The sequence below is a fragment of the Ambystoma mexicanum genome, chromosome 1q (genome assembly GCF_040938575.1).
Source record: "Ambystoma mexicanum isolate Mex_15411 chromosome 1q, UKY_AmexF1_1, whole genome shotgun sequence".
Taxonomy (NCBI): domain Eukaryota; kingdom Metazoa; phylum Chordata; class Amphibia; order Caudata; family Ambystomatidae; genus Ambystoma; species Ambystoma mexicanum.
In genome coordinates, this window is record NC_090922.1 from 1,147,216,418 (window position 1) to 1,147,241,748 (window position 25,331).

A 25,331-nucleotide genomic window follows, 5' to 3' on the forward strand; every position below is an offset into this window, starting at 1 on the left:
TAAAACAAATATGTAGTATTAGCACATGGAAGCTAGTGATCTCCACTCAGCCAATCAGAATGTTTAGAGTGCTGAAGTGTCAGGAACGGCAAGTGACAGGTAAGTGGCTTTATGTGCTTTATTAAGTTACAGCGTATATATATATCTATTAATATGGGAATGTTAGATGTATGCTTCAGGCTCCACTAGCTGCCGAGCATCGTTTGTATTTGAATGTTCACTCTCGCTCGCTCCATCCGACGTCTCGCATTGTGACGTGCTTCACTGGAGAACTCCACCACGAGCTCTCACGCCGGGATGAAGTATTGATGATACTACACATCTCCCTTTCTCACAATAATTGATGGCACAAATATTCTAACTATTTACACAAATTTTGAAAGTTAGTGTTTCCACACAAAGTCTTTCAATCCACTAGGATTACGAATGACTCTTCCTCTTTTCGAAACGCGTGAACTATCTGTTTTCGGTTTTGGCAAGGAAATTACTGATGATTCTTTTGCTCGCATCACATCTCTCTGACATTTCTCAACAACACTAGCATTATTGGCATTCATACTCAATTTAGGTTTCTCACGATCTTCATGCTTAGATGCGTTCATTGTAGGAGTGTCCCACACACATATTCTCTCCATATTCCACACTCTTCCGTCTTCTACCCTCACTGCATGTTTAAACACTTCAATGACTCCAACAGGTTTGGACCATTTGCATGGACCATCTCTTAAAACTGGCGGAAGTTTAATTCTCACCCGTCCTCCAACTTCCAACGGTGGTCTACTCCCCTTATTTCCTACAGATCTATCATGAGCCCTCTTATTCCTCAATTACATGGTTCTTATGTTCTGACATGCATCTCCGAAATCTTTCCTTATCACAGTCATTCTCTTCAACCAGGATGGTGTTAACCTAGTGTTTGCTTTCCGACCTCTACTCATTTCAAATGGTGACAGGCCAGTCGTGCAGTGCGTTGTAAAACGGTGTGCATTGATCTTTTGTTTAACAGCTTCTTCCCATTTCACACCATTTGCCCAAGCCGATCGCACAGCACCCTTAAGCACTCTATTAAAACGCTCAACCACACCATTGGTTTGCGGGTGATATATAGCACTTTTCTTGTGTACAATGGAATTATCCACACAAAATTTCTGCATTTCTCTTGAACGAAACTGAACACCATTGTCTGTCAGTATACTTTTGGGTAAACCTTCCCTTCCACAGACTTCTTTTAAAAATTCAACCACCATTTTCGCTGTCATACACGGTTTGATTGTGACTTCAACCCATCTAGTCAAAAGGTCAATAATCACTAGACAATATTGTTGTTTACCCTCACTGTAAATGGGACCTACTATATCCATACCAAGGTCTTCCCAAATATTACCTGGAAGTTCAGTCACTACCATGGGGTATTTCTCATTCACACAATTCTTATCACTCTCTTTGCAAAGGATACAATCTCGTATAACTCTTTCAGCCTGCAGGTCGTATCCTGGCCACCAGAATTCGTCCCGTATTCTTCTCTTCGTCTTTACAATTCCTTGATGGCCTTCATGCCCTAACTCAATTATCTTTTGACGTACGCTTACAGGTGGAACAATCCTATCATTTCTCATGATTCTGTCATTCTCCACTTTAAGTTCATTCGCAACTTTCCAATATTCTAATAGCCCATTTTCCTCATATTTTGCTTTTGTTAATGAACCACCATCCAAAATGACACGTCTCAACTTTTTGAATGTGTCATCTGAATCCTCTGCTTCATTCCATTCTTTCTCTGATATAGATAATCCTTCAATATTTAATACAACTTCGGATTCCATATCCTCAACATCATCTACCTCAGAGACATTAGTGAGCCTTGAAAGACAGTCAGCAGCGCGATTTTTCATGCCCGGGACATATTTCACTGTACAATTGTATTCTTGCAGAAGTATGACCCATCTTTTCATACGATTCGAGACATTGGGCCTCATTACGACCCTGGCGCTAAGCGAAAAACGATGGCGGTAAATGCTTACCGCCATCGTTTTCCGCCAGGTCCGATCATGACCCGTGACCGTTAACTACGATGCCAATAGCGGCATCGTAGTTAACGCTGCCGCAAACTGCGCTAAGGGTGCGCGCACGCGACCGCCCACACCGTACTTAGCGCCATGGCGGAAAGGCACGCAAATGCCGACCCAAGCGGACATGCACCTAACGCCATCAATGAGGCCGCTAAGTACCTTACCGCCATGGTGCAAATAACGCCATCGCGAACCAACCGTAAAGGGCCAATTCAAGTGAATGCAGCTGCCACAGGTGCACAGAAACAGCACAGGTGAAGGCAATACAGACTCAGGGGAGTATAAAAAGAGCACACCCCACCCCTACCCACACCCAGTCACACTCCACAATGATGCCAATACGACTAGCAATGTTGGGGCTGGAGGACCTGATAGCAATGCATGTGCTACTACAACAGCAACAGCAACAACAACAACAACAGGCAGCACAGAGGAGACGCAGGAGGAGAAGGAGGGCAAGGCAGGCCCAGCAAGCCCCACCAGCACAGCCAGTGCCACCACGCAGGCAGCCCCCAATCCCACGCATCAGAGCCAATCCAAACAACCTCACTGCTGAGCAGATCCACACCCTGTACCGTTTGGACAGGGACACCATCACCGCCATCGTAGACATGACACACAACGACATCGTCAGCATGATAGAAAGTCCAACCGCCATCCCCCCCCTACTGAAGGTAGTGGCTGTACTCCACTTCCTGGCCACAGGCACCTACCAGCACACAGTGGGGCACCTGCATGGCATTTCACAACCATTATTCTCACGAACACTCATCCAAGTGCTCGATGCCCTCCTCAAGCACACAGACGACCACATCTCATTACCACGGACTGCCCAGGAGATTGCAAACACCAAAGTGGGTTTCCATGCACTAGCCAGCATACCCGGTTGCATTGGTGCCATCGACTGCACCCATGTGGAATTGGTGGTTCCACGTGCCATGGAGGTACCGTACCGCAACCGGAAACAGTTCCACTCTGTCAACGTGCAAATGGTCTGTGACTCCAACAAGATCATCACACATTGTTGTGCCCGATTCCCCGGATCAACCCATGATTCCATGGTCCTGAGGAACTCCACAATACCACGCTACATGGAGCGACATGCAGGCCCAAGATCCTGGCTACTCGGTGAGTGCGATGTCATGGAAGTGGGCATGGGAATGACGTACCAGTGCATACTCCACCTGGCTGAAAGGGGGGGGGGGGGGATGATGCATACTCCACCTGGCTGAAAGGGGGGGGGATGATGCATACTCCACCTGGCTGAAAGGGGGGGGGGGTGATGCATACTCCACCTGGCTGAAAGGGGGGGGGGGATGATGCATACTCCACCTGGCTGTGAGTAACACAGAGAACGGATACAGAGGAAGGCCTCTCACAATGCACAAAACCCCTCTGCATACATAGGGTGATGGCATGCAAAACAGGCCATGGCAGCAATGAGCATATACTGGTTGCATAGTGTGAATCAATTAGTGCATGTAGAAGTGAGCCAAGGTAACAGTTCCATGCCAGCCATGGTGGGACATCATGTTCCTGATCAGACAACATGACTGACACATACATTCTCGCCTACATACAGGTGATGCAGCCTACCCCCTGAAGAGGTGGCTCCTCACGCCAGTCCGGAACCCGCAGAACCAGCACGAGGAGGACTACAACCGTGCACATACACGTACTCGTGTGGTCATAGAGCAGACATTCGGCCTCCTGAAGGCACGGTTCCGAAGCCTCAGCAGGTCTGGTGGGGCACTCCTGTATGGCCATGAGAAGGTGGCAAAGATCGTCATGGCATGTGTCATGCTGCACAATATGTGCGTCAGACGGAATGTGCCCCTGCCCCCTGACGCAGAACTGCAACCACCTGACGATGAGGATGAGGATGAGGAGGGTGCAGAAGGGGCGCCACCACATGGAGGAGGCGATGCACAGGAGGGGCGTGCCATGCGCCAAAGTATCATCAACCACTGCTTCTAGCACACACGGCTGGTGTTCATCGCATGGAGACTGCACTTGGGGCACTGTGTGACTCTGGGGCATGCACACTGAGGACTGGACACCAATAAAGCACACATACGCAATGAAAATGTCCACACATTTCCTTTTTTGAAACGAAAAAAGTGTATTTGAACTATGAACTGTCGTGTCACACCCCCTCCCACCTCCCACCTCCCCCCTGCACACCCCAACACACCCCCTCCCACCTCCCACCTCCCCCTGCACACACACCCCCCCAAACTCCCCCCTTAACTCCCCAACACACCACCCCACCACCCCCCTGCACACCCCAACACACCCACTCCCCCCTCCACCCTCCCCCCCCCCCTGGAATCCCAACAAAGGTGTGAGTTGGTCTGTGCAGCAGTGTCAGTAGTAGGATTCCTACACTGTCCGGCCACTATTGGCAGCCCCCTCCACTGGCCCCCGGGGCACCCCTGCCTGTGCTGCGGAGGTTCCTCCCCGATCGGCGGATGGGGCTGCTCGGTGTCGAGCTGGCAACCGAGGAGGATCCTGCCTGCTCATTTGGACGCATGGCCCGTATTGTCTGCACAAGGTCAGTGATGGCGTGCCGCACAGCAGCTAGTTCCGCGCAGATGTCCTTTGTGGACGACTCTATAGCTGCCTTCACAGTCTCAGCACATTTCTCCATTGCTGCACTTGACCCCCCACATTCAGCAACATGTTCTTCGAGCAGCGAGGAAAGTTGCTGCTGCCGGGTGGCAATCGCCTCCAGAGAATGGTTGGAATTCTGGCCCATGGCTAATGGCAGTGGTATTCCCATTGGGCTGATCTGCCCCTGCAGCGGGGATGGAGTGGCTGGCCAATCGTCATCCTCTGGCTGACCCTGTGTGGCATCCGCATGCGGGCTGCTTAGGGACAGGTAGGGGGAATGAGGGTGGCCTGTGGGGCTTCTGACATCACTCTCCTCAAAGATCCCTGCTTCGCTATCGGAGGAGGCAGCAATGGCAGCAGTCTCCCCAATTGTGCTGCTTGCAGCAGAGGCTGTGGCTTCTGTGGGCATGATTGGTGTGATGTCTGCTGCTGCTGCTGCTGCTGTACTGCCTGCTGGGGTGGCTGTCTGTGCCCTGTCCTGTTTCCCTTGCATGGATTTTGCCTGCTGTGGTGTTTTCCTCGGGACGACAGAGGTGGAGGGTTGTGGCGTTGGCACAGTTGGCCTGGCCCTCTTGGTGGGTGTGGAGGCTGTGGTGTCCTCTTCCTCAAGGTCGGAATTTGAGCCTGTGGTGGGACAGAGGAGGGAGAGTGTTATTGATGGGTCTGCGGACATTGGCCGGGCATTGTGGCGACTGGCATCTCATCAGTTAGTACATGTGGCACATTTCATGCAGGGGAAAAAAGTTGTCTCCCTTTTGTGTGGAAGTAGCATGGAGGTATGTGGGTGCCTGCAGTTAGGGTGTGCGTGCTGCATGTGTACAGGGTGCAGATCGGATGTATCTGTGGGCAGTCTCCTGCTGATGTGTTGCATTCACACTATGGGCCAACATTGTACTTCACATGAATGGACTTAGGTGAGATTTGCATGCCTTGATTTGAGCCACCTACCTGCATCGCCCGATGTCGGGGCTCCTCTCTCCATTCCTCCTACTCCTTCAATGCTCTGCATTCCGATTGTGGAGGCACAGATTTCCTCCCATGGCTGCAATTTTATAGGGGACTCCGATCCTCCCCCAGTTGCCATTGCCAGGTTCATGTTGGCTGATAGTATGCTCCTGACTCTGAGCCGGAGATCGTCCCACCGCTTGCGGCACTGTTTGACATTGCGGGGTGTTGTTCCCACGGCACTGACCCGCTGAGCTGCCAGTGCCCATATGGCCTTCTTCTTGGATATGGCCGGTCTTGTCAGTTGGTTGGAGAATACCACTGCAGCGTTCTCCTGGAGGGTCTCCGCTAGAATGGTAAGCTCCTCTCTGGAGAAGCGGTCTTGCCGCTGGCGGTCACAGGCTTTTTTCAAAACTTTAGGCATCTTCCTGCAGGTAGAAGGTTGAAGCCGGTATTGGCGGGGTCTCAGGCTCGGATGTCCAGTGGTTTCGGAGGATGGCAATGGATTGTGTTTTTAAAGATGGCCGCCGTGCTCTTTCCCGTTCCGCCGCGGTGACGCTACTTCCGGTTCCGCTTATCTACGGTCACCGCTAATTGCGGTGACCGCTAACTACGGTCACCGCTATGTACGGCGGTGGCGGTGGTGCACCTTGCGCCGCATACGATGCCGGTAGGTGCCGTTTTGGGGGCATTACCGCCATGGCGCTGTTTACATTACCGCCATGGCGTAATGCTCGTGCGCGATGGGTCCTAATATGGCGCACTTTACGCCATCGTCCCACGGCGTTAACGTTCATTACGCCATGGCGGTAATGACGGCGGATTACCGCCAGGGTCGTAATGAGGCCCATTGTCCAATCCTTTATTCATTATGACATGGACTAATGGCTTGTGATCCGTGCGGAACTCCACCTCTGTGCCCCAGATGAAATTCCGGAATTTTCCTGCAGCCCATTTAATAGCCAACATTTCTTTCTCAATAGCTGCATAAGTTTTCTCGGCTCCTTTCAGCAATCTGGATGCAAAAGCTACTAATCTCTCTTTACCCTCAATTCCTTGCATCACGACTGCACCAAGACCCACATTACTGGCATCTGTTGTGATAATGGTCTTTTCCCCATTTATGAAATTCTTCAACGACGGAGCTTTGTTCAATTCACGTTTTATCCATGTGAACTCTTCTTCACATTCTGTGTTCCATGTAAACGTTTTCTTCTTCAATACTTCCCGGAGAGGAACAGTGTGCATAGCAAAATTACGCATGAATTTCGAGTAATACTCTGCCATGCCTATAAAAGTACGCACTTCCTCCTTAGACTTTGGCCTTGGCATATTCCCTATTGCATCCAACAGTTGTTTCTTGGGTCTTACTCCCTCAGCCGAAATGGTATGTCCCAAATATTCAATTGTATCACAATTTATCTTGCATTTTTCCTTACTCAAAGTCATGCCAACTTCACATAGTTTCTTGTACACATATTGCAATTTTTCATCATGTGTCTTTTGGTCAACAGCATGTATCAATATATCATCCTGGAAGCATATAATGCCATGTTCTCCTTCGAATAAATTATGCATAATTTTCTGAAAGACAGATGCAGCTGATACAAGCCCAAAAGGTAGTCTCTTGTACTGATATAGGCCGTCAGGTGTGATAAATGCCGTCATACATCTAGATTCTTTGTGTAATTTCACTTGATGGTAGGCTGAGGTCAAATCAAGGGTCGAGAATCGCTTCGAGGGACCAATCGTAGAAACTATTTCTTGAATGTTCGGAAGTGGGTGTCTGTCCGGAATTACACATTTATTCAATTCTCGCATGTCGACGCATATTCTTCATTTCCCAGATTTCTTCCTCAAGACAACTAACGGGGACACCCATTCGCTAGCATCAATGGCTTCTATGATACCTTGCTCACTTAGATTCTTTATCTCTGTCTTTACTTCTTCTCTCATAGAAAGAGGAACATTGCGCATTTTCTGTGCCACTGGAACACATCCTGATTTCATTTTAATTTTATGGGAAAACCCACGTAAACATCCAATCTCATTCTTGAAAACTTTCTTCATCACTCCTTCCATCTCTTTACGTGTTAATTGCTTCTTTGCTATATCACTCTCAATATTCATCACTGATTCATCAGCACTCGCATCCAACTTCACTTTAAGTTTGCTTTGATGGGTCCAGCTTAACAAAGGAATTCTTCCAGTTTTTGTAATGTAAATCTTCCCATTTGCTTTTCTGTTTTTAAACTTGAGCGTGCCCCAAAACCATCCGATGATATCTATTTTTATCCCCCCGTAGGCTCTGGGTCGAATATCTGGTTCATGTAAGTATTCATGTTTCCTTTTGTCCCACATACCTTGTGGTATAAGTGTGTATTTTGCACCGGAATCCACCATCATTCGCATATCTACTCCATCTATGCACACTGTGGCTTTGGGACTCTCCATTTCTTCTTCATGTTCTTCATCCGATATGACAAACACGCACTCTTCATCATCAGCATCACTGTAATTATCACTGCCAATCCAGTTCATAGAGGTATTCGATGCTCTGCAACACTTGGCATAGTGTCCTTTGCCCTTGCACTTGCCACATATGATCTTTAAGGCTGGACATTCCGGATTATCAGCCCAATGGTCAGTGCCGTCACATCTAAAACATCTTCCATCATTCTTTCTTCTTGTATTGGCTCTTTGTCTTCTTGGACTTCTCCTTTTTTCATATGCTCTGGGTCCACCCCTGCTTCTTCTGCTCTCATTCCATGACGACCTGCGATATTTTTCCGGTTTATCCTTACCGCCATTTACTTCCATCACCTGGGCTATAGATTCATTGCTTTTATTTACATTCATATTACTAATGTTCTTTGGGATTTCTTGTTTAATTTCCATAGACTGCATTCTGCTTTCCAGTTCTTGAACACATTTTTCGGTATGTTCTACTTCTTTGGCTATCCTGAGAACTATGTCAAGGGGTGGATCATCTTCAGCCCATAATTTTTCCCTCACTTTGCTGCTTCTGCACTCTAACATGAATTGATCTCGTAGTCTCTCATCCAATTGTGCATTGAACTTGCACGTTCTGGCCAATTTCCTTAAACTGGTTATATACTGTTCAACACTTTCACCCTCTTCTTGAACTTTCTTCCCAAATTTGTACCGTTCCAGGATAGTGCTTATCTTCTTTTCATAATGCTTGCCCATTTTCTTTACTGAACATTCATAGTCATTTAACTCAGCACTTTCTTCAGGTGATAGGTCTGGCAAATCCTCAAATTTTTCTTGGCCAGCTGGCCCTAGACAGTGTAACAAAAGAGATTTTCTCTTTTCTACACTACAATTCTGGCCACACACTACTCCTGCATAGTGTTCGAATGCCTTGATCCACCTTTTCCAGGGTATCGAGGGTTCCCCTACATCTGTTAAAAAAAATATGGGAGGTGGAACACCACTGAAAGCCATGACGAAAATACTTTGTTTGTTTTATTTTAGAGACTTCAAATTGTGCACAGTAATGGTTGTGCGTTACTGTAATGCCCTTGGAATCCTGTTTGCATCTAAAATTAATTATTCGTGCTCTCCTTGACATGCACTGAGCGTCGTGTTGATTTCTCTTGCCACTTTATAACATGTAATGTGCTGAAATGTAGCACTTGCCCCTCTATACCGTGTTATACGGTACTTGTCTCTCGTATGCACACACGACAGTCCGGGTAGATTTACGGCAGAAAATAAAGACCCGGAAACACAATTACACTTACTTGGCTCGGCAGCAGTGCAATTTCGCGGTGGCTGCTACTACGTTCATGGGAACGGAGCGGCTTGTGGTCTGTAGTGGGCCACTACCACGCTCGGGAAGTAGAGCGGAGCGGCCCGGTTCTTCAGGCTGTAAAGAGACTGTAAACGGGACGCGCAGGTATAAGGAGGCGGTGGAGCCCGAATCCTCGTCGCCACGTGAAGTGTCAGGAACGGCAAGTGACAGGTAAGTGGCTTTATGTGCTTTATTAAGTTACAGCGTATATATATATCTATTAATATGGGAACGTTAGATGTATGCTTCAGGCTCCACTAGCTGCCGAGCATCGTTTGTATTTGAATGTTCACTCTCGCTCGCTCCATCCGACGTCTCGCATTGTGACGTGCTTCACTGGAGAACTCCACCACGAGCTCTCACGCCGGGATGAAGTATTGATGATACTACAAGTGCCATCAATAACTACTTGTATTTATGCCGTGCAGAACATTCTGTCTTCAAAAGCAGACATGGAAACAACAATTCCATTTCCAGGAAAGATTTCTATCAACTAGACACTTCCTCCCTGGGGGGACTTTTTTTTGTTGCTGTATCATGCTGTTTTAACACAAGAAAGAGAAAGTTAAAACATTGGAAAAAGTGTTTGCTTTCTTTCTTAAAGGGAAACTATTTACTTTTACGTGAAACCAAATGCATGCTCATGTGAAACCCACGGATGTCATTTGGGGGTCGCCAGAGGTTGCAGCTGTTTAAAAGCATGATACGGAAAAGACTAAAAGTGTTTTGTGGCTACACTGGGATTTTGAAGCAATCATTCTTGCAATTTCTTATGACATTTTTAACGGTCCATATATACTAAAGTAGGCATGATAATCGTTACTACATGACTAAATTGGCATTTTGGTGGAGTCAGTCTATCTTTAATATCTTAATATGACATGGCATTTTTTGCTGATCATCTATGATGAAGTGAACATGATAAGTGTTATTATGTGTCTGTACTGGAGCAGCCAGTTGAAACATATTTTCTTATTGTGGCATGGCATTTTTAACAGCAAAGCCGAAAGTAGTATGTTTTTATGTGCGGGTACTGGTGTATATTGGCAGAGCCCGTCTAGACATGTTTTCTTCTAGTATCATTGCTGGCATTATGCGCAACATAAGTATGTTCTTATATTGCAATACTTTCATATGTAAGTGCAGGCAGCATGCAAATGAATGGGCAAATGCAGAATGGAAATCATTTTTATATTGGCATATGTTGTGGGGGAAGGAATCATAAAAATATGTTGGGAAATGCTCCTGTGCGGTGATTTGCATCAATTGGATTTTTGCATGAATTACCCAATAAAACGGATTGCATACTGTTTGTGTTTTTAAGCAATTGTTCACAAACAGTGTGCCTTACAACATACAATTTTAACCTATTAATAAAAGAAATTCTCGGGAGGAGAATCCTCCACCCCGGGACCATCCTTGGTTGGTTCAGGATCCCTCGCTATGCTTGGTAGCTCTTGCAAATTTGTGGCAATTATTTACTCCCCACCAATTAAAAAATGTACTAGCCATCACTGGCAGTGTGAAAACAAACATAAAGTGGGTTCTTAGAACCTGCTTTATTTTTGGAAATCACGCTGTGAAGTTTGACTTTCTCTAATGTGCCATATTCGCAAAGGCAAGACTGAAGAGTAGTATTTGTCTGTATAAACCAGTCAAAGTTGATGCACCAGATGAAGAACTACTTATTTAGAATCAACTTGTTTGTTTTATTTTTCTGAGGCCTATCATTTTATGCACAAATACTCCACGTTTTGAAGTTACTGTGGCCTAGGTTGTCTTATATCCAAGTAAAATAGTTAGTATTATATCATATTTTGTCTATAGCCCTTCATGTCTAACTCGTGAAACCGTGTGTATGAACAAGGGCTCCTAGTGGTGACCCTATTCTGCCCAGGAGGGCTATATGATCATCAAAAACAGTTGAACGGGTCAGTAGAACGAGCATATCCCCTTATTGATCTTTTTCACATCACAGTATATATAAGTACCACACCTGAATTGTTATAATACTTATTTTATATGAATAGTAGCATATATACCTGCTTATTAGTTTCAGTATAATGCAGAATACCAATTGTTACGCATAGAGAAATGCAACTTATACAATGGACAAAAGCAAGTCTAATTCCTTGCCCATACATATATACAGTCACAAAGGTACAGTTTCTACTGTCGATATATAAACACGACAGGGGTCATATCACGTAAACAAATGTAATGGGTAAAAATAATGAACAAACAGTTAGGAACAGTGAAACATTTGTAGCACTGAAGTTAAAGAGATATTGGGCCTCATTACGAGTCCGGCAGTAACCGAGGCGGTAAAACCGCCTGGTTACCGCCGGACTCGTATTACCATTCCGCCTCCGTGATTCCCGGAATTACGGGGGCATTACAACCCCGGTTTCCCGGGAATCGCGGAGGCGGAATGGTGTTAATCCCCATTCCCATTGAGTCCTATTGGACTCAATGGGAATGGGGATTATGGAAACACTGGCAGCATCTCGTAATGCTGCCGGTGTTTCCTCATCCGCCTGCAGGCGGGCGGTGTTAAACCCACCAGGTCAGACCTGGCGGGAACATCACCTTCCGCCTGCAAGAGTCGGGATCAGGCGGTTCGGTAACAACGGTGGCAGCGGGTTTACCGCCACCGTTATTTCCGGACCGCCTTATTTGTAATGAGGCCCATTGTATACACCACGGTGTTTCAGCCTTTTGTGGGGGCTATATGAGCCATGTTATTCTAGGGCATTCGTCAGGACAGAGGGGACTGTGACGTCTTGGTGTTCAGAGATTACTGCGAAAAAGAATGGAGTACAGTAAGGGGAATGCTAGAGAACATAATTTGCGTGAAACGTGATTAAATCACCCAGTGTCCCCCGAGGGAAAGGTGGACACAGCTTACCTGTGGGGAAGAAATGGAGCCGCAGACGAAAAGGAAGTGGGTCCAGAGACCTGCAGTGTCTCTTAATGCTGGTAGTGTCTCTTCGCATGAGGAAAAATATGGACGCCTTTTGGAATAGAAAGGGAGGAATTAGTGCGTGTGCGGGATAAGATCCTCAAATGGTAGTGGTCTCAGGCTCGGCCTTATGTAAATACTTGTAAAAAGTGCACACAGTAAAAATCTTCCTGCTATGGTTAGCAGAGTGGCCTTAAAGTAGAGATGGCAGGAGATCGAGTTACCTGTGTTGCACCCGAAAAATTGCATGTGTCGAGTCAGAGGTGGGCGGGCGCTAGGCGTGGTGGCAGTGGCTCATCAGGTGTCCCGTAGTGAATCAGAGCAAGCAAGGTATCGGGAGAGGTGTAAATACACAACCGGTCCTTGCTGCTCGAGCTGGCGTTCTGGCGATGCGGATGCCGTTGCTATGGGAACCGCTATATAAATAGTGGCGGCCATCTTGGAAAGTGCTACGCGATCAGCGAGTAAGTAGGTGTATCTGCTCACTCGGATTGTGGAGTCAAAAATGACTGCTGCCCCTTACCTTCTGAGCAAAAAAAGTCATGGAATAAAATGTATATGTATACACCGTTGCCATAGCAATGGTGCGTGGCACAATTCGCGGCTCTAAAAGAATTTGCGTGGATGAAAATAGTGAAGCCCCGTGTGCCACAGGAGTTAGATACGTGTGCACACAGTTGCCGTGGTGCACCAGGCACGCCTCTAAAATGCATAAATGTAGATGGTGAAGCCCCATGTGGTTGACACCGGTGTTTGTATATGTGTGTGCACACCCTGGCCGTAGCAAACAACTTAAAGACAATTAAAAGCCCACGGCCCGGCTCTCAAAATGCATGGATGGAGCTATGCAGAGCTGCTATGAGTAGCAGAGTAAAAGTCTAGACGGGGGGGGCTCTACTCTGGGCTCATCATTATTATAACCTTAATGAGGCCGTCGTCATAGGTGTGGCCGAACATAAAGTAGGCCGCAGGGGCATTTAATGATGTAAATCACTCCTTTTGTGTTAATATTGGTATGTTCTCTCATGGTCTACTTGACATTTTTATATTCAAAGATTTTTTCCTGAATCGTGAGGGCACACGCAACGCATTTTCCACATTTGTAGTGTCCTACAATTGGGGGAAGATTCCACAATGTGTTGGTACCTACAACCAGTTCCAAAAAGGTATGCACCAATGATTCTCTCAGATTTTTATTTTTCTTGAAGGCGAAACACAGAACTTTGTTCAGTGACCCTGTGTGTTTCACCAAGTGCCAGTTTTTCTTTACGGTCTTCTGTATTAGATCACTTAGAGAACTATATGTAGTTACGCATACCACCCTGTCAAGTTCTTTTTTAGGCCTGGTTTCTAGGGAGACATCTCTTGGAGTATGAGCTGCTCTTTTCTTGGCATCTTTGATTGCTTTGCAGGGATATCCTCTTTCGGTATGTCTTGTCTGCAGGTCTTCAGCATGTTTTTTATTTTTTTTTTGGCTCTGTACAATTTCTCGGGATCTGCAAAAATTGGCCGTACAGAAGATTATATTTTAGGCCATGTGGGTGGTAACTTTGGAAATGCAACAAACTGTTGTGATACGTAGGTTTACGGTATAGTTCTGTCTTTAGGCTGTTTCTAGTCCGGTAGATGTGGAGATCTAGGAAATCAATTTGGTGGTGATCCCATTGTATGGTGAACTTGATGTGGGGGTTGCATAGGTTAATCCACTCATGGAAGCACAGTAATTCCATCAGTGTTCCGTTCCATATTAGTATCACGTCATCTATGTATCGTTTCACGTCATCTATGTATCGTTTCCACATGTCTATGTGTGGTAAAAGAGGATTCTCATTGGAGAAAATGTTCTCCATTTCTTTTTGTGCCATAAACAGATTGGCAATGTCTGGGGCGAAGGTGGTCCCCATACTCACCCGCTTTGTTTGTTTATAAATTTGGCTGCCAAACAGGAAAAAGTTTTCTGCCATGGCCAGTCTGATACATTCCAAAATAAACTCAGTGGGAGGTCGAAGTAGTATCATTTCTTTGGTTGAGGAGTTGTCGAACTCCCTCCAGGCCCTCTTTTTGTGGGATCGACGTGGAAAGTGCCTCAACATCCATGGTGGCTAATAAGCTGTTTTGTCTTAACTCAACGTTGTTGAGTAGGAGGATGGTGCTGGTAGTGTCCTTTAAGTATGATGGTATCCGGACGACAAATGGTTTAAAAAAGAAATCTGTGTATAGTGAGAGAGGTTTGAGTAATGAGTCGCATGTGGAAACAATGGGTCTCCCTGGAGGCTTCCTGGCTCCTTGTGAATTTTGGGAAGGATGTAAAAAGCAGGCACATGGGGTGTGCTTTATTCAGGAAAAGTCGCTCATCGTCACAAATCCAGCCTTCTTCGAATGCATGTTGTGTCAAGCTTTTGATTTCATCTTGTAGATCTTTAGGGGGATCATGGTTCAAAGGACTGTAGGCGCTCTGGTCGCTGAGTAAACGTAGACATTCAGCGTAGTAGTTGCGAGTGTTCATAACTACTTTTCCGCCGCCTTTGTCCGACTGTTTGATAGTGATGGATTTGTCAATTTGTAGGGTTTTCAAAGTGGTCCTTTCTTCTTGGTCCAGATTGTCTTGATAGTGGTTCTGTTTGGAAAAAACCGGCCATTACCGTTTTGGTGACTATTGTTTCAAAAGCTTCGATCTTGCATGGGATGGTGTGCAGAGGTGGAGAAAACAAAGATTTCTGTTTAAATCTGATGAAGTTCTCTCGTTTAGTGGGTCTGACTTCACTCCTTTGTCCTTCATTTGTTGATAAATGAATTTCCCAAAAATATTTGAGGCGAATGTTCCTGAAGAACCTTCTGAGTTCCAGCTCAGTTTAGAAAAATTGACCTTTTGTGGCTGGCACAAAAGACAAACCTTTCTCTAGAAGTCTTAGTTTGGCTGTGGATATCAGACGTTCTGATAAGTTGAAGATTGGTATCCTGTTGGGGGTCCCTCATTTTGGTACCATTGGTGTGTGCACATTTGTTGGCCTGAGGGTGTTTGTCTCCTCCTGGATCTCCCTCTCTGTCCCCCTTTGTGAAAAAGTAGGCTCTGGTGGTTGTAGTGGTCCTGATGGTCCAGCTAAACTCAGATCACTCCCACTCCAACTTGACAAGGTTCCGGAAAAGGTAACTCCCCTATTTCTGCGATTATATCCTTGCTCTTGTTGTATGTCAGTGTAGTAGGTTCTACGTAGATAGGAGTATGTTTTTTCCTCTGAGTAGTTCAGTAAGTCTTTCTTAAATTTTGCTACTTTTCTGTCTATGATGATGTTTTAAAATTGTTCAATTTCAATTTGAAGTTTCTCCAGTTTCTCTTTTGCTTCTTGAATTGATTTGTCCTCCATAAACTTCTTCTCAATATCTTATAGTTCAGTGCCTTGTTTCTTACATTCTTCCTCGGCGGTGTCTATTACCAGTATCAACCAATCCCTGCTGCACTTATTGCCTACGCCACTAAAGTGTTTTGTGAACTTCGAGTTGTCAGTGAAGACTCTTGGGATGTTTCATACCTGTAGCCCTTCAGGAATAATGCCAGCTTTCAAATATTCAAGCATAAATTTTCTGTGCATTTCAGTTCGTATGATTTTCTTCTTTTTTTGGTTCAGGATCTCAAGTTGGTCTTCAGGGAGTCCTCTGGTGATCACTCCTTCCTCATTGCTGAGGGTGGATGTGGAAGAAGAAAATTATACAAACTGAAATGCAAGGCGGACCATGAGAGAACATACCAATTGTGACACAAAAGGTGTGATTTACATCATTGAATGCCCTTGCGGCCTACTTTATGGAGGCAAGACTATCAGACCCATCAAGATGCGTATCTCAGAGCATCGGTCCTGCATCAGAAATAAGATTCCTGATAAACCATTGGTCGACCATTTCATCTTAAAAAACCACAAGGACACAGAACTTAGGTGGTTCATCTTACAGAAACTGACACCAACTGTGAGAGGGGGAGATTTGAACAAAGATGGGTCCACAAATTAGATACAGTGCATTTTGGATTAAACATATCAATGAAGTGGAAATTCTTTTTATAAAATTCTATGTTATAAAATCTCCTTCTTCGACATATGGCCCCAACTGTTTATGTACCCCACAGATGTTTTCCTTCCATCGTAGTATCATGTCTTACATCACTGGGACATACCACACCACCTTGGCGTTACCTTTTTCCTGAAATCCCGGCACATATGGTGAGAGATCCCTGGTTCCCCAGGCCCTAAATACAACAGTAGTATAGACCACACCTATGACAACAGCCTCATTCAGGTTATAATCATGATGAGCCCACAGTAGAGCCTCCCTCTAGACTTTAACTCTGCCACTCATAGCAGCTCTGCATAGCTCCATCCATGCATTTTGAGAGCCGGGCTGTGTGCTTTTAACTGTCTTTAAGTTGTTTGCTACGGCCAGGGTGTGCACACACATATACAAACACCGGTGTCGACCACATGGGGCTTCACCATCCCCATTTACGCATTTTAGAGGCGTACCTGGTGCACCACAGCAACTGTGTGCACACGTATCTAATTCCTGTGGCACACGGGGCTTCATTATTCCCATCCACACAAATTCATTTAGAGCCGCGTATTGTGCCACGAACCTTCATGATGGCAAAGGAATGATACATTGGGGAAATATCGGAGGTCCCTTTTGAGAAGGCCTTATTGACACATGGCATGGCAACGACTGGAAAGGTAAGCGTAAGTCGGCAACATTTAAGCAAAATGATTAAGAGTTTTTCTTAACAAAATGTTACGATAAAGGGAAAATAATTGGTTTTAAGGAAACTAAATAAAGGTTATTTTTGACACCAAAAGCCTTTATTTGATCATACTGTGATGCAAAAGCAGACTTATTCCATCCACTCAAAAAAGGCTGCAAAACGTTTCTTTGGAATTCCATTACTTACACAGTATCACAAGGAGATAAAATAACAGACAGCCACACATTCTACCTCCACCTGTGCCTGGGTTCTTTCAATCTTTGTACAGAGGCTGCTCTGAATTTACGCCAACATTATTGCATCATTGCAGAATGCCAGCTCGAGCAGCAAGAACCAGTTGTTTATGTACACCTCTCCCGATACCCTGATTCACTACGGGACACCTGGTGAGCCGCTGCCACCACGCCTAGCGGCCGCCCGCCTCTAGCTCGACACAGGCACTTTTTCAGGTGCAACACAGGTAACTCGATCTCCTGCCATCTCTAGTTTAAGGCCACTCTGCTAACCATAGCAGGAAGATTTTTACTGCGTGTACTTTTTACAGGTATTTACATAAGGCCCAGCCTGAGACCACTACCATTCGCGGATCTTATCCCACGCGCATCAACGCTACCTAGAACAAGGTAAGCGTTATGTCTTCATGACCTAGACATACCATTCTGCCCAATAGAATAGAGATACATTAATTCCTCCCTTTCTATTCCAATAGGCGTCCATATTTTTCCTCATGCGAAGAGACCCTACCAGCATTAAGAGACACTGCAGGTCTCTGGCCGCACTTCCTTTTTGCCTGTTGCTTCATTTCTTCCCCACAGGTAAGCCGTGTCCACCTTTCCCTCGGGGGATACAGAGTGATTTAATCACGTTTCATGCAAATTATGTTCACTAGCATCCCCTCACTGTACTCCATTCATTTTCACAGTAATCTCTAAACACCAAGACCTCACAGTCCCCTCTGTCCTGACGAAGACCCTAGAAGAACATGGCTCACACAGCCCCCACAAAAGGCCGAAACACTGTGGTGTAGACAATCTCTCTCTAACTTCAGTGCTACAAACATTTCACTGTACCTAACTGTTTGTTCATTATTTGTACCCATTACATTTGTTCACATGATATGACCCCTGTCGTGTTTATATATCGACAGTAAACTGTACCTTTGTGACTGTATATATGTATGTGCAAGGAAGCAGACTTGCTTTTGTCCATTGTATAAATTGCATTTTTCTGTATGTAACAATTGGTGTTCTGCATTATACTGAAACTAATAAGCAGATATATATGCTACTATTCATATAAAATAAGTATTATAACAATTCAGGTGTGGTACTGATATATTCTGTGATATGAAAATGAGAAATAAGGGGGTATGCTTGTTCTATTGACTCCTGATACCTCCTGCCTTTAAGTGCTGTAAGAATAGGTGCTATTAGTACAAAATGTAATAGTACATGGTGCATCAGCCTTATTATGGTGAAGGACTGATTCTGCCCTGCTGAAATATGAACATGAAACATGCAGGCTGGCACTTGTCAAAGATGAGCTTTTAACTTGCTGAGCTTCCCAGTTGTGAAACATAATGCAGTGTAATACATTTTACAGTTAAAAAGATTCATCAGGATATCTACCAACTTTCCTGTCCCCTCCCGTCCATTTTAAAAGAAAATATTGCACTTCTATTATTATGTGTACTAGTACTAGTGGGCCTTGACATCATTACAGTACTAACAAGCAGTAGGAACATAAACAAGACACGTAATCACCAGAGCCAATGCATTTTCCAAATGAGGTGGTATTCACATTTAAGAAGAAATAGCAGGTAACATAGCTCAGCGGTTTAAGTGCTTGGTGCTAGTATGTATGTGTGTTCTGCAGGTCACAGGTATAAATCGTAGCAAGCTCTACTCAATCGTATGTATGCTACTCACTATACATTTCAGGAATGTATGGCCAACTGCATTTTACTGTGGGGTCAGCCGCTTGGTCCTCCGGGTGGTGAACCATGTATGGATCGAAACACATTGAGGTGTCATTTGTGCTCTTTCACTGGGGGGGTGAAAAGATAGCCACACAGTGACAGAGATGGAGAGGCGCTGTTAGGCCCCTATTGTGAGAATGAAGCTGGCTAATGTGGAGTTCCATTGAAATATAAAAGCCAGTACAAAACAGTGGTTTTCGACATAAGGCCGAGTGAAATGGAAAGAAATGGGCCTAGTCAACTCCACTAACATGGACAGGTGCACAAGTGAAGGGGAATCTACCTGAGGGCTTGAAACTGGTGGATATGCTGAATGAATGTGAAATAATAGGTGGTGCTGCAGATGCTGACTTTATGTGAACTCGGAAAAGGCACCTTTGAAAGATTTAAAACCGCAGCTGTGCACGTTGAAAGAAAAGTTACATTTGAAATACGGCGCATTTGGAAGATAAAAACATGAATGATGCCTGACATTTAAGAAATAAAGTCAAGTGACATATTGTTTTATCAGGAATAAAGAGACAATTTTCATCCTATAAAATCACAGCATATAAAGAGAAAGGCCTATTTCGTTTTTGTATAAATGAACACTGGTTTCCTATGTCAATTGTGGCCTATCTGTGTGCATAAGATTAATAATGAATCTACCTCTGTGCTAATATAGTAGAATAAATATTGTATTTATGAACAGCAGGCCTAGCTGTAATACAAAATGTTACATGGTAAACACATTATGTCAATGTAAAATGCTATTCTTTTAGAATTATGTACGTAGCTTGTTTTTCCCCCATTGAATTGGAAGGTATAGGCATCTGAAAGTTTGACCTCAAGACCTTTGGCAGAGGACCTCTAGGAGAAGAAGGTCTGGGTTTCAGCACAAGTGACCTTAAGGTCAAGTCTCCCTATTGACTGTGCATTAGCTTCGAACAAAAAACCTTTGAAGCCCAGGAGGGGATGGCATGATCGCATGGACCAGCCAGATGTCCTAATCATTTCACAGGAGAAAAATGAAACCTAAGAAATGGTGGGGGCTGGTGTGAAACTCAGGGACACTTGTGGTGCCTTGCCATTAACTAACATTGAATACATTTTCTAGAATAAAAAGGTGCACTGTTTATTCCACTGAGATCGTCCCGGGTTCAAATTAAAGGGGATAAGAAGCCTGTCGGGACCATGTAAAAACGAATTTTGGGTGATGGATAAAATTTGAGTTATAATGACAATTATGATTCCGGCCTTCTCATAATTCTGAGGGAATGGAAATGTGGTGTGGTGATAGGTTATGGAAATAGAAAAATGGGGTGAGGAGGACACTGCTAGTTATTACCAATTTACAAGATTCAGTGTCCGTGTCAACACACTGTAGAATCCATAGCAATCAGATCTGTCTAAACATTTCAGGTGCTAAGAGCCAAAGAGTCCCACGGCCACTTGGGGCTTATGAAGGTAAACAAAAATAATACCTGTTGTATGCCAGCAGGTAACCTCTATAAGCACTCCTGCGGAATATGAAAGATTCCCTAAGCAATTTCTCAAAACTTACAATCATTCAATTAGTGTTCAATAACTTCTAAAATTATACCGCATTGTAGTGAACATGTGCATTCGTAATGAGAATTAGGCAGAGCCCAATGACAACTCATCAATTATTCAGTAGGACAAATAAATGTATTAAACTCAATGCAGTTTTTCTCAAACATATAATTCGAAAGCAAATGTCATAAAGCAAAAGGTAGGAATTCTCCAAATTCAAATCAACAAGATTCCAAATTACATAATTCCAAAAAGTAGTAGTTCTGGTAATACAATATTCAATTGTGTTTGTATCTCTTCACACAAATGTTCACAGTTACAAACATTGAGTACAATGTTCAGTGATAAAATATCCCAATAGGCTCCACTCATAGATATTCTGTTAGAGTTCTGCCAATGCGTTTCAGATCATCCTAAGATCCTTCTTCAGGGACTTGGAGCATACTGTTCCTGTGTGTAATCTATCCAATCCAGTAATATACCTGTGGGGTGACACAGGAAGCTTTATGTTAGTCCTATGTGTAAATAAGGTTTGAATCATGAAGGGTCAGAGTTGTGACTATCTCGGCTCAGGAGTAAATTGGTAAAAATGGAAACTCCTCCAAGGAAGGGCATGCCGAACTATGATTAATATTTTTCCGAATCACCATAAAATGTAGAATTCAAAAATATATAGGTTCATGTAGTTATCGGAAACATTAAGGTAGTTGCCAAGGTGGCAGATTTTCAGAACCCAAAAGTGTAAAACTACCTGTCATTTTGAAATGAGGTCTTTTTTCTCCGCCATCAGCTTCCATAACACATACTCCCATCTTCTGGTCCTATCAGCAGCCAGTGGGCGTCTTGGTGGGACGTGAAGGGAGAGAGCTACCCAATACGTATTGTGGCAATATGTAGGTGTCATCAGCACTATATCTTGGCAATTTCCAATCTAAGAAGGGTCTTGCAAGAAAACAACTAGGGAGAAAGATCAGGAGATCAGGAGAGCAGCCTAATCCATCGGGGCACCACCTTGCCAGGGGAACAAAGCCAGGGGAACAAAGCTAACCCAAGGGCTACATAGAAGGAGGGACAAAAGGAGACCAAGGGACTTTGCTTGGAAACGTGGGAGCCCTATCTGAGAGAGGTCTGTGGCTGGAGAAACCTGGCTGGTGGATAGAGGTTTGAGGTGTGAGCTGCCTGCCTGAGAGAGGATCTGGCTAGCCGCCTGAGCTAAGAACAGAGATCTCCCATGTAAGTAGATATATCCCAAAGCTATTGTGTGGGTAGCTACCTTCCTTAATAGCTTTCCCTTAGTGGATGAAGGGAGGGCAAAACTTGGTAGACCCTGTCCATATTGAACTGAAAAGTTAACTTAATGAATAATCTATAGAAGAACACCCTATCCAGTTACCTTGAATTGTGTACAAATTTGTCTGTTTAACCTTTACCTTTGCATTGGTGGGTGCTCTTCATTAGTGGGAACGGGGGGCTCGGAGGGGAGCGTGTATACCCTAAGCACAATTAACTAAAAGTATAATTTAATGAATTCCTATAGGGCCATTTATCACGGGGTGATGTTTTTGTCAAAATTGACAAAGGATTATCCCAGTGCACTGTAAATGACTCTAGTCTGTAATGTAATTGGGTAACCCTGCTGTTCAATTGAATGTGCTAGTGTCCCCAAAACAAAAATCCCCACATGTTGCATTCCCCTTGAATACAAATTGTGCACAACAAATGTTCCCATTCAGTCCAAACCAGAATCCCAAAGCCTTGCATTTTCATTATAGGAGTGGTGCAAAACGAAATTCCCCATGTATTCCCGTGTCTCCCAAATCAGAATCCCAAAACATTACATTTTACCAAAATAAAAAGCCAAAACGATTTTTCCAATGTTCCCACTCCCTGTACCTTGCCTTCAAATCAGAGGGGTCATATCTAATTGATGCCTTGAGGGTGAAGTTGCTGGGAGAAATAGTATTGTGCCAAGCTATGCAATCACTGTGTGTTTTGTATTTTTCCTATTGGTTAATTTGCAAGAAATCTGATGTAAATTGTGACTGCAAACTTCAATTTTTTACTTGTATCTTATAGCAGCGGACAGTCCTTTAAATCTATGTTAGTCAATTGGTGCAATACATTTAAATTTGTGATATTGTGTAGTGCCACAGCGTTGGTGGTTGAAATTTTGGTTGCTTTATGGTTCTTTCTCAAACCTTAAATAAATATATATTCTTACTATACAGCAGCCTGGTTCCTAGCTCATTGGTGGTTCAGAGGGTATTTGCTGGGGGTGGTGCGAGACAGGTTGGAGGCCTCACTAAAGTTGAATCTGTACAAGCGCTTTGGGTGCGTGCCACCTTCCTTGAGCGAAATGAACTCCCCGAGTTGAGAGTGACCGCCTAATAAAGTGGGACAAAGCTGGAAGCTAATGGCCGGGATTTGGTTGAGTCTTCACTTGTGACAGTGCAGTAACAGCAGACTATTCATTTGGGTTTAATTGCATTGCAGTGGATGGCAAGGTATGTTACATTGGGAAGGTGCCATTCAGACCTGTACTCTGGGTTCCGGGGCAGTGTATAGATAATAAAACAGTGTTGATTTTAAGTTGTCATTGTGAGTGTTAGCTAAGCAGTTACAGGGTTGAGATTATTGCCCTTTGCATAGAGAGTATAACAGGTGCAGAACACATTTGAGAATGAGCACCGTAGAAATCAATATGGCTAGGAAGCACCTCCTATCCAAATTGCTTATTAAAGGTGAATGGGTAGAACAAGAACATGAAATGTTACAAGCCAGAGTGATGGAGGAGGTTATCTCTGCAAATGTTAACATGTGGCAGGATAATGGGCTATTACATCAGGCCCTGACAGTCTTTTACATGACACAAACCAGCAAAGATGAACAAATTAAAATGGCTCAGCTCAGAGCATACATATATTTCCGCATGCTGATCATGGAAAAACAGACACCAGAATAGTCTGGCCTCTGTGCAAAACCATGCTAAGTTTTTGAATCAAGCCTAGAAAGAGCTGAAACAATTAGAAGCACAAGTGCAACAGAGCCAACATTTGGAGTTAAAATTAGGAACAGTTATTGAACAGCTAAATGATGAGTTGAAACACAGAAACAAGAAAATGGAGAGCGAGAGCCTCAATTTTCTGCACTGCAAGTGGAGTATAAGGAATGTGTTGAAAATCTGAGCGCAAGTCCACACAAATTAAATGAGAAGGTTGTTCACAATAGAGAACATTTACACATTTTAATCATAGGCAAAACAACTTAAAGCTGAAAACAGCCAGTTAATCATTAAGGGGTTGATTCTTATGGTGAGCTCGATCAGATGCGCCAAGATCTGAACACATTGAAACAGCAGAGTGACCAGTTGAGGTAAGAAAATAACAAATTAAGTCAAGAGAATAGTGTCCTGTTTCAGGAAGTACGTCAGTTAAGGATGGATGTGGAGAAAAGTGAATCATGTTCTCAAGAACTGACTGACAGCAAGTTACAAAATGCACAGTTAATGGAACGTGTGAGGCAAGCAGAGATTGACCAACAGCAGGCAACACAGGCCAAAATTGAGCAAGAGGAGGAGATTAGTCTCCTGAAAAAGAAACGCTCTGAATATGCGCACACGATGCAAGCCTCACAGAAGGAACATGAGACCCATTGTGAAGAGAGCAAGGGACTAAGAGACCGATTAATGGCACAAACTAAAGTGCTAGAAGCCCCTCAAGCACTGGTGTCAGAATTAAAAGCTCAGGCCTCTGCATATCACCAGGAGATAGGGAGTGAGTAAAACAAATGTGAGAGACTGGAAAGTGAAATAGCCATATATAAACAGGCTTGATGCACCCCGACCAGTCAGGGTATCGAAAAGCACCCTCCGATTACGTAGTGAGGACCTCACTAGTAGGGACCTCAAGCCAACTCACCACCCCATATGTACAGAGTGCAGCTGACTTCATGCATATCAAGTCTCAGGAGCAGGGAAACATGATGCAGCTGGACTCAACCCAGTCTAGTCCAACTGATCCAGAAAGCCAGTCCTTATCGGACATCAATGAGGGTTCAGGGTCACCAAGTAGAAGGGAAGGTGGCCGGACCAGTGGGCTATGGGAATTAAAAAATACCCTGCCATGTACTTTTGATCAGGAGAGCTCCAATGATGAAAAGATCAGGGAGTTGGACTGGCAGAAAATGAAGTTACAAAGGGACCACTTTGTCTGATTTAAAGGAAGAGAAGAACCAGAGTTAAGGACTAAAAAGAGCATCTTAACAACTGCCACACATTCAGGGAGGTGGGGGAATTCCCCACCATCACTGGAAGGAGGGATGAGGAGGATAGGTACTCTCTGGGACGAAAAGGGGAGTAAAAGGGAAATTACCCTGAGAGACCACAGCACCACAGGAGAGAAGAGTCCAGACCCTGTAATTCTGACAGGTATTCATAGAGGTAAGGAATACATATGGGACAGGGAATGGACTACCAACAGTAGCAGCTCTGAGGCAGAGAATGAGAGGACTCAGCTGCAGCAGAAAAGGAAGTCTGTCAAACAGAAGAACGGTCTGGTGAAAGTCCCAATTCAGCAGATAAAGGCCATAAAAAGCTTCATGACTCCCTACCATAAAATTGCAAAATACTCGGTATGGGAGCATCTAGAGCTTTATGATCAAATGATGAC

At 44.4% G+C, this 25,331-nt stretch overlaps 2 protein-coding genes across 2 annotated transcripts in view; both read right to left on the reverse strand.

The window, feature by feature from the left end:
- LOC138560969 (pancreatic alpha-amylase-like) overlaps nucleotides 1-25,331 on the reverse strand; it is a 200,509-nt gene that overhangs the window by 134,892 nt on the left and 40,286 nt on the right. The window lies entirely within an intron of this gene.
- LOC138522920 (uncharacterized) lies at nucleotides 64-5,783 on the reverse strand. The gene is made up of 4 exons (XM_069635408.1): nucleotides 5,631-5,783; nucleotides 4,515-5,306; nucleotides 1,385-1,837; nucleotides 64-71 (listed from the first exon to the last, which is right to left on the reverse strand). Exons 1-4 carry the CDS (start codon nucleotides 5,776-5,778, stop codon nucleotides 64-66), a joined length of 1,401 nt encoding a protein of 466 aa, XP_069491509.1. The 5' UTR covers nucleotides 5,779-5,783.